Below are 10,116 nucleotides of genomic sequence, written 5' to 3' on the forward strand. Positions count from 1 at the left end.
AGGTGTCTACAGGGAGTAGGTTTTGCTGGACTTTAGTAATTTGTTATACAGACAGCTCATGAGTTAATTATATTTGAAGTATTACAATGCTCAGAGCTTGGACGAAGGCTGACTGGAACCCCACGTTCATACCCACTGGCTCCGGTGAGCATTCTGGATGCACAAGGTGTGGGGATGCACACCTGAATGCTCCTGTGCCACACACAAGCATGTAGACACACACATGTACACACACGCCTGTACACAGACACATGCATACAGAGTGCATCCAGGCAGTTCCTGGCACTCGAGTGTGTAAGGCCATGCTAGTTCCAGCTTCTAAGAGTCCAGTGTTTCACTTCCCTTTGGGACAGTGGTGGCAGCAGGGGTCAGTTATGGCAGCCCATACTGAGTCCCAGAGCTCCTGAAGGAGGCCACACCACATCTGTATGACATCCCCAAGGAGAGACAATCTGGCCTTCCTGTCACTTCAGGAGAAGTGAAGACAAGTTGGGATCCCATGGCAGGGGTGGCCCTTGTCTAGATGAAGAGTCTCAGACCCAGTGGCCTGACTTATGTCCTCCCCCAGGGAAGCCCGATGGCTCCACTGTGACTCAACGCATCCGGATGGAGATGCGCAAGGTGGATGCCGTCTTCGTGGGCACCGGGGACCTGTTTGCTGCCATGCTTCTGGCATGGACACACAAGCACCCGGACAATCTGAAGGTCAGTTGTGCATGTTGCTCCTCTCCACAACTACTTCTGCACTTTCAGTGGGAATATAGGTTAATATGGTCCCAACAGCATGGGGCAGGTTTAGTGGGAGCCTGGGCCCGAGCCCAGCCCAAGGATCGGTGGGAGAAACAGCTGACCATGGGCTTGGAAACCCACTGTCCCAGCCACACTAATGTCAGCGTGACCCAAGCTAGAATCATCTTTGAGATGATTCATATTGAGAAAACGCCTCCATAAGATCCAGCTATAGGGCATTTTCTTAATGAGTGATTGATGGGAGAAGGCCCAGCCACACAATGGGTGGTGCCATCTCTGGTCTGGTGGTCCTAGGGTCCTTAAGAAAGCAGGCTGAGCAAGCCAGTAAGCAGCACCGCTCCATGGCCTCTGCATCAGCTCTTACCTCCAGGATCCTGCCCTGTTCGAATTCTTGTCCTGCCTTCTTTCCATGATGAGCAAGATGTGGAAGTGTAGGGGAAATAAACCCTTTCCTCCCCAAGTTGATTTTGGTCATGGTGTTTCATCGCAGCAATAGAAGCCGTAAGACACCCCCCCTGTCAGTCTTGTTGCCCACTCTTCCCTGGTTGGGGAAGTAGTGACACAGGAACCAAGACATGAGAGACTTAAATTTGAAAGTTAGAAATAATGCATGGATGTAGATACGGAGACCTGGGGTTTGAGACTCAGCTATGGTGGGAACAAAAGCTAGCATCTATACAGGAGTCAGTGAGGAGTCCTGGGCCCATGTAGCTTCCTAGCTGCTCCGTGGTGACTCAGAAGCCACTTCCAGTGCTCAGCCCAGCTCAGAATGTTTCCTGCTATGTGGCCATTGCCTGACTTAATAGACATAGCCTTGGGGACCAAGGGCAGAAGGTTGAGGATGCAGGCTGTCGGGCCTGTCATGGACATGGTCTTTCTATGGTTGTCTGTATGTCCATCCCACCTGCTTCATGCACTTATGAGCAGACAGGTTGTTCTTGTTCAGATGCTCCTCAGCAGAGTGGACCGACTGGGACCAAGTCTGTACTAGGTGGACACTCCACAACTAAGCCACACGCAGAGCTCCAGTGGGACTTGTGCTGTGTCTCGGGGATTAGGGATGGGGCTTTTATGTGAATATGTATTTGAGGATGGGGCTCAGCAGGTTCAGAGGAGTTTTCTCATGGCTGTCCCATTCATTGCATCTGTGATCTGATTTGTGTGCATAAAAGCTGCATGGTGATCAATTAGCAGGTCTTTTCTCCTGATGCCCCAGCTGACAGCCAGCATGCCTTCCTCCAGTGCTGTTGCAGACAAAGTACAAGGGCTGGAGTATGGTTCAGTGGTTGTCTTCGTTAGGGTTTCTATTGCCGGAAAGAGACATCGTGACCATGGCAACTCTTCTAAAGAAAAGCTTCCACTGGGGTGGCTTGCTCACGCTTTATACGTTCAGTTTGCTATCATCGTGATGGGGAGCATGGCGGCACGCAGGCAGGCATGGTGCTGGAGCTGAGAGTGCTACATCTTGCAGGCAACAGGAAGTTGACTGATATACCGGGCAGTATTCTGAGCAAAGAAAACCTCAAAGCCCGTCCCCACGTTGACACACTTCCTCGAACAAGCCATACCCACTCCAAAAAGCCACACCTCCTAATACTGCCATTCCTTGTGAGATTATGGGGGCCAGTTACATTCAGACTACCATAGGGCAGAACACTAGCATATATAAGGCCTGGGTTCCATCCCAGTATAGCAAACACAAAACGAAAACGAAAAGATAAAATAACTCCTACCCTGGTGTAGACGGCCCCCGCCCTGCAGTCCGCCCACAGACTTGATGTCCTGCACTGTGTGCCAGGGTTAACAGCTGACTGAAGGTTTCCTTCTGTTAGACTGGACCAAGGGGAGAATAAAGGCTGTCATTTAGGGGAGGCAGTTAGTTGTGGGGACCTGGACATAGGTTCCCTGGTGCTGTCCCATCACCCAGTCCACCCCTTGTGACTTCATCTCTGATTCCTTGCTTATCTGATGGAGAGGGAGATGGGCTCTCGCGTGTCAAGTCCCCTGAAAACTAAATTTAAGTCTAGAAGGCTCGCTCCCGTTTGCCTTCCCTGGCTCTCCGCCTCCTGCCTGCTGCAGGTGTAATTGGCAGCAGTGGGGGTTCGTTTTGTTTGGGGCAGCAGAAACTTGCCAGCTGGCACCCAGAGGAGCCTAACAGTGGGACTCCCAAGGCAAGGCCTGGTTCAGCCAACCCACGTAGGGAACTGAGGCATGTCTGGGCACCTGCTGAGTCCCCCAGGCCTCTGGCCTTGAGAGTCGTGGGCAGCAGTGCTTTCTCTTATAGTCTTTAAAACTAATTACTCCCAGGAATTCTTATTAAACACCTGCTGTGTGCCAGGTGTGCCCAATACTGACAAGCCCCAGCCCGCTGACCCTTCCCATGGGGCATCTCCCTCCACACCCAAGTGGTTTATTTAACAGGCAGCGTCTGCTTGGCTCTCTCTCCACTGCTATAACAAAATACCTGAGACCGTTTACAAAGAGGGAAGGTTTCTGTCTACTCAAGGTTGCAGAGGTGTCTGTCCACGATGAGACGGCCTTGTTCCTTAAGACCTGTGGCTGTGCATCAGGGTGGGATCCAGGAAGCAAAGAGGAAGGAGATAAGAAACTACACCAGCCCCTTCCAGGAGCCACTCTCAGGGACCTAAGGACCTTGTACCAGGCCTCACTTCCAGAAGTTGTCATCCCCTCCTAGGCAGAGGGCTCGCCTCTAGCATGGGCTTTGGGGGACATTCCAGGCACAGGCTAGTGCAGAAGCATTTCTGTGGGGGTTCATGCAGTCACCCCCATGTGAGTGACAGTGGAGCGGCTTCTGGCAGCTGGAGCAGCTGGTGCTTGTGGGATGTCCTGGACAGCGATGCTCGCCCAGGCAGGCCAAGGCAGCTACTTTGTCCTCTGTGCAGGTGGCCTGCGAGAAAACTGTGTCTGCCATGCAACACGTGCTGCAGAGGACCATCCGGTGTGCAAAAGGTACCTGCCCTCCTGCTCTGCCTTCCTGGGAGGTGGTCCTGTCTGGAGGTGGGCGGGGAGGGGGGAGCCCTCCCTCCAGCCTCTGCATCCTGCTGCTATTAGTAGTGGGGCAGCAGGTGGCCGTGTGGAGCGCCTTCTGAAGCGGGAGCTGCAGTGTGGGGAAGGGGAGGGAGGCCCCTGGCTGCATTCCGCCTGCTCCAATCTTGCTTGTGTTCCTCAGCTCAAGCAGGAGCAGGACAGAAGCCCAGCCCGGCCCAGCTGGAGCTCAGGATGGTCCAGAGCAAAAAGGACATCGAGGACCCCGAGATCGTCGTGCAGGCCACGGTGCTGTGATGGTCGTGTACTCACCCCGACACACAGTGTGTTGGGGTCTCCGTTTCCATCCCCCTGAAAGCTGTAACGTCTGCCTTAGAGCCATGACTGAAACTTGACATTTTGTTTCCCCCTGAGGGTCGGGTCTCAGCCAGTCTCAATCCTGAAAATGTGCCATCATTTTTTTTTAAATAATAATAACAAAGCAGTGACAGAAATGTGATCAGAAACATGGCCCCTTCCTCCCCGAGGCCTCCTGACTCCTCATGTCGACTCACCGGTATGTGGAATGTGGGTGGAACAGGCAAGCCTGCTGCCTGTGGACCGTTCTGTTGGTCACTGGCTGCCACTGCCCCCAGAACCTGGATTGAGCTGAGAAGAGGCCTGTGGTGGCACTGTTTTTAAAATTGGGTTAGGTCTTGGCATCTGGAAGAATTATGCCAAATATCTTCATTGCCATCGGGTCTTACCCTTGTCCCTGCATTAGAGTTTCTGTGTGTCTCTGCTGCTCTTGGTGTCTCTGAGGATGTCGGACCTATGCAGCTGTTGGACTGTGTGGGCGGGTTCCATTTTCTCATTCTTGGGTATGTGCACAAGCATGTAGTCACTGTGACAGGGACCTTTTAAGGGCCCCAAACATTCTGGGGACCCTGCAAGCCCTCTGGGTGTCAGCAGGAGTTCCTGTAACTTGGGACCAAATTCTGGGAAACCGACTAACATAGAAGTCAGCTGTTGAGCCTGCGGTGGCTTGGGAAGTTCCGGAAAGGTTGCCACACTGGGCTCCTGTGGGAACTCAGCCAGCCCTGCAGCTCTGCTCTTGCCACAGTCTGCCAGGCACAGTGCATTGCTGTTTGGACAGACAGGGAAGGAAGGGCAGAGGGGGCACCTGCCCCATACTTTACCGCTGTTTCCTCCCCCAATTTCTGTATTCTGTGCCCATCATATGCCCTTAAGTGAAATCAGCTAACTCTCTGCCTCCTTGGAAGCTGTGCTCCTATAGAGAGCATATTGGCACTGTGGGGGCAGGGGCAGCCCTTAGACTCCTGCAAGTGACAGTGACATGTTCCATTTACATTGCTCAAGGGTGACTTTCCTGGCTATCCATTCTGGAATTTGGGGTCCCTAAGTCATAGCTGTGAGTGGGGCTCTTATTTCTGTCTCATCTCAGCACCCACACCCATTTCCCTGTCCCTCAGTTCGTGACATTTGCCTCTTCTGAGAAGCCACTGCCTATGGAGAGATAGGAGACTGGAAGAGGTGGGGTCCATGATGTGGCCCCCATGTTGGCATAGGTTCCTTGGGGTGCCTGGCTGCAGCCCACTGGGGGGGGGAGCCCTGAGAGCCACAGCCACCTTAGCATAGTCCAGTGTTTCCCTTCCCCGTTAGAATGCCCTAGATGCAGGAGACACTGATCCGCATGGGCGGGCACTAGTCTGCCTCTGCTTCCTCCCCAGCCCACATCCTGAGCTCCTCATCTTTCTGGTCACAGCTGCAGGATGGCTCAGCAGGTAAGGCTGCCTGTTGTCCTGCCTGACAGCCTGAGTAACACACATGGTGGAAACAGAGGCCTCGTCCCTGTGAATTGTTCTCTCTTACACACACACACACACACACACACACACACACACACACACACTAAATGTCATTTTAAAAATGATTTTGTTAATCAGTATCCTAAGCCAGGTTTAGCTAGCTCTCTGGCATGTGTTTCCTGGTCCCAGTGCCAGCGTCTGAACCCCAAACTTTGCTGACCAGAAAGAGGAGACCCATGGCTAGCAGTCTGGAGGGACAACCACATTCCCCTAAGTCACAGGAAAAGCCCTTCACTGCCTCACAGAGAGCAAGGACACCACTTTGCCAGCAATGAGGAAAACTTCCTTTTTCCTCTCAGAATATTGAGAATGGATGGGAGATTTGGCCCAGAGGGTAGGGGACTCGCCAGCCATGCAGACAGGAAGAACCTGAGTTCAGTCCCCAGCACCCGAGTGTGGTGTGCAGTGTGCACTGGAGGACTAAGAACTAGGGAAGTGAGAACAGGAAAGACCCCTGGGGCTCTCTTGCTAGCCGATCTTTCCAACTGGTAAGCTCCGGTTCAGTAAGGAGAAACCCTGCCTCAAAACAGGAAGTGGAGAGCAGTAGACCCCAGATGTTGATCTCCGGCTTCACACACACACACACACACACACACACAATAAAGGGTAAGAGCTGGCATAGGCGGTCCAGGGTGTGGTCGTGTTATGTGTGTTGGTGTCTTCATGACCACCCTCTGCAGCCACACCAGGAGAGCCTTGGCTCTTGACTGTAGCCCAGAGCTAATGGTCTGGGGAGGACCCTTTCTGGCTTACACAGCAGGGTGAGCGCTCTCTCCTCATGGGGATTTTCTCTCAAATTCTGAATTTAATTGTGGTCTGAATTGTCTTTCTGTGTGCTTTGGAGCCCAGGGGACAAGGAGCAGAGGCTGTGGCCCAGGCTTGTCACTAAGAAGAAACAATAAGTGCTGTGAGTAAAGAAACATCTGCAGCCTGCATGCCGGCGCTGGTCCCTTGGTATTCAGATCAGAATTGGCGTTTACTTTCCCTTCCTGTAGTCTAGTTATGAAATGATGTATTTGAAAACGAAGTGGTGTCCTCATTGGGAGAGCCCAGTATTTAAAGCTGCTTGAGTCTTCAGTGGGCGTGGCCAGGCCTGGCTTCACTCTGCTTATGTGGAGTATTGGAAGGAGGGGACTGTGTGCCCTATAGGCTAGCTGAGTTCCTGGTATGATGTCTCCACCCCCATCTGGAATAAGAGAATAACCCTGAGTGTTAGAGGTTAGGACCTGTCCTGTCCTTGCTTGGGAAGGCAGGGCCCTCCTGAAGGAGGCAGGTGGGCCCATGTAGCCCTGGGCCCTATGCTGTGCCCTTGGGCAGCTCCTGAACACAGTGTCCTGTTCCCATTGTTTCAAACCTTGTCTGTAGCCTAAAAGTATAGGAAAAAGAAGTGAATGTATCTTGTTATTCTTTGCTTCCATCCTGCCCTCTGAGAACATATCTGGTCTAGAGTTACACAGTTCTCAGGTGCCCGGTGATCCTGGGCAGACCGCTGCTTGTTACGACCCTTTCCGTGCACTTTTCTTTCGGGTCAAGGTATCTACCTTGGCCCAGACAGGGGACAGGCAAGGACAGACTTGGTGGTGGCATCCAGATTCCATGTGCCCTCCAGAGGGTGCTGCAGCCCAGAGGCCCCTTTCAGTGCTGTCTCTCTGCCACTGGGAAGCTTGTCTCCCAGCCATCCATGTAGATACCTACAGTGGGAGTCCCTGGGAAGAGGGTCTGTCTGAGTGACAGATGTCTGGTGACCCTCCAGTGGATACCTCGGAAAGATGTACCCTGAGGGGCAGTTCTGGGAGGCCAGGTTCACTGTAAGGTTCTTCATAGAACTGTGGGCTCTGTAGGGAAGGCTTGAACCTGGTCCAGCAGTCTGGGTGGATGCTGCTGCCAAGGGGCCTTGAATGATGGAGGAGCGCCCTGGAGCGGAGGCACAGCTGGACACGTATGTGCCAGTTTATTCCTTTCCTGTACTTCCTGTGACAGCTTCAGATGGCAGCTGGCAGGGCATTTGCAGGTGCCAATCTTGTGGAATCAATGTAGGGAGATTTCTGCCTCCTCTTGCATACTTTCAGCCTCCACCAGTAGGGGGCGCAGTGGGGCAGAGTGGTATCAGCTGCCCAGGCAGATGCTGGTGCCAACAGGTTAAACAGCAGTAGATCTTTGTGTTAGAATCCAGACTTTGTTGCTGTATGATGACACCTCAAGTAAGTAGGAGCGCACTGTGTCTCCACAGTTCTTGCTTGACATTCCAGGCAGCCATGCATTGATCAGCATGGCCTGACTTGACAGTTCCTAAATTTGGGGTTATTTTGAAATGTGTGTGTCTCTTTGTTGACTCTGGTTTATTCTTGTTGCAGACATTTTCTGTGCAAAAATTAATTTAAAATAATGTCTTATGCCATATTCTTTCTTCATTGCACCCTAGTGTGTTTATTTGCTTAAAACAAGAATTTAATGAGAAACTTTAAATTGAACCATATTTAGGGTTTGTTTTTTTTTTAGCTAATGGAAAAATTTTCCTGGCATGGTGGTGCACACCTGAAATCAGCTACCCTAGAGGTGGAGGCAGGAGGATAGCTATGTATTAAGAGAGTATCTGGAAATGCACATGTTTATTCTTGGATTTTCTTTATTCTTTCCAATTTCTGGTGGAATAAACACTATTTAAAGGCTTTCTCACTGTGTGAGTCAGGCAGGAGCATGTCCTCAGAGCAGGGGTCTCTATCTGTCTTACCCACCCTGACTGGAGCTGAGACCCGGGAACACCCACTTCAGGGTGGTGATGGTGAGCTGAGCTTCCCCATGCTGGCGTCTCCTCTTTTCTTCCCCCAGCTCACTGTGGGCAGTTTCTGCTCTTTCTGCAACAGGATAGACATTCCAGGTGGAAAAAGTCTCCCTATAAGCCATGACCCCACCCTGTTCCTGCCAGCTCTTAAATAGCTAGCTATGGCTGCCTCTGCCCTGCAGCTTTAGGTGGGGGGAAACAGAGGGGAGAGCCTGCCACTCATATTTCTATGCTTGGAAGCTCCCAGAAGGCCTTGGGGTGTGACCATGACCGTGCCTCACTTCCCATCCTATAGAGCCAGCAGACCCCATCAGGGCAGGCTGAGATGCTGTGTAAAACTATGGCCACACTGCCTGCCTTGCAGGGCTAGGCAGCTCCCCATGAAGACAAGTGGAGGAGCCTTTATCCTTAGTGTGACCTGGACTGGTACCATGGAAGTCTCTGAGCTATAGTCTCACCAAGGACCTGGTTTGTGCCTGACATGAGAAGGGTTTGCTCTGGGGGTGACAGGACAAACAGAAGACCCATAGGCTTAGCACATCCTTCTAGTATCCCACAGAGCAGGAAGGCAGAAGCCAAATTCCCTGAAAGCTCAGACCTGATTGGTTCCCACAGAACACATAAGATCATTTCTGGGTGATGGGCGGTGGGATGTCAGTGCTTTTGGAGATGGTGGTGGATTCTAAATGAACATAGCTCTTGAAGGATGAAGCAGGGGTGACATCCTGAGTGCTCTTAGCTTCATAGCTGCCTAATTCCTGATCCAGACCTTGTCAGAATTTCTCCCATGTGTTGCAAACCTGGACCAATCAGAAGACGGGCTGCTCTGGGGCTGGCCCGACCCTACTATTCCTCCCCAGAGACCACGACCTTTTGGAAGCTCCTAGCCTTTAGAGCAAAGCACAGCTGGCCCACAGTCCCTGCTGCGCAGGAGGGACACGCTCTGGGCTCAGGTGGTCTCTGGCCCAAGTCCCTCAGCCCCATGTACTGTCCCCTGTCAGTGTGTTTGTAGACTCGAGCACCTGTCTGTTTTGTGCTGGTCTGTTAACTTCTATGATTATCCACAAATAAATATTTTCATTGCATTTGTGTTCATGTGATTGTATCTACCCAGCCTGCCCCTTGTGGTTCCTGATCAAATGGGTGACAACTAAAACACCCCTCAAAGGAAAGTGTGTGTTTGGTCCCACTGTGGTGGCTCGCAGCTCACCCTTCACTCACCTGTCTCTGGGGACTGTCTGGTACCTTGGGGCCCGTCCTGAGGATTCCAGCAGGATTCACTGGGGTAGGAGCTTGGAGGTGGAAGCCCTGCCCTGCTGCTCCCTCCCAGGTTCTGAAGATGAGTCCTTGGCTGAAGGTCCAGATCTCAGTTGTTAGTGAGCTCTGGTGCCACCTGGCATTTGGCATTTGACAGTGACATTGAGTGCTGAACTTAGAGGTACCGTGGCTGTAGCTCCCCTGTGTGAAGCCTTGGATCGGGTCAGCAGTGGCCTGAAGACACTCAGCTGCCCCAGATCACCTAACTCTTGAGATCTTCAGTTTAATCCCATCATTAGCACCTCTTGGCCATGCCAGGTATTATCTCTGCAGGTTTAGGATATGGCCATCTTTGGCGGTCGTTCATCAGTGGGTGACATCCTGAGACAAGCGTGGGACAGGGTGGAGTCTTGACTCGGTCATCTCTCCCCTCTGAGGATCTAAGTCATAATC

At 52.1% G+C, this 10,116-nt stretch overlaps 1 protein-coding gene across 1 annotated transcript in view; it reads left to right on the forward strand.

The window, feature by feature from the left end:
• Positions 1 to 9,491, forward strand: part of Pdxk (pyridoxal kinase) — a 32,492-nt gene extending 23,001 nt beyond the window's left edge. The window contains exons 9-11 of the mRNA XM_075979800.1: positions 569 to 705; positions 3,654 to 3,720; positions 3,941 to 9,491. Of these exons, the coding sequence (XP_075835915.1) occupies positions 569 to 705; positions 3,654 to 3,720; positions 3,941 to 4,053 (317 nt within the window). The 3' untranslated portion in view covers positions 4,054 to 9,491. The remainder of the gene's footprint in view (positions 1 to 568; positions 706 to 3,653; positions 3,721 to 3,940) is intronic.
• The last annotated feature ends 625 nt before the right edge of the window (positions 9,492 to 10,116 follow it).

Source organism: Microtus pennsylvanicus, chromosome 7 (assembly GCF_037038515.1).
Source record: "Microtus pennsylvanicus isolate mMicPen1 chromosome 7, mMicPen1.hap1, whole genome shotgun sequence".
NCBI lineage: Eukaryota > Metazoa > Chordata > Mammalia > Rodentia > Cricetidae > Microtus > Microtus pennsylvanicus.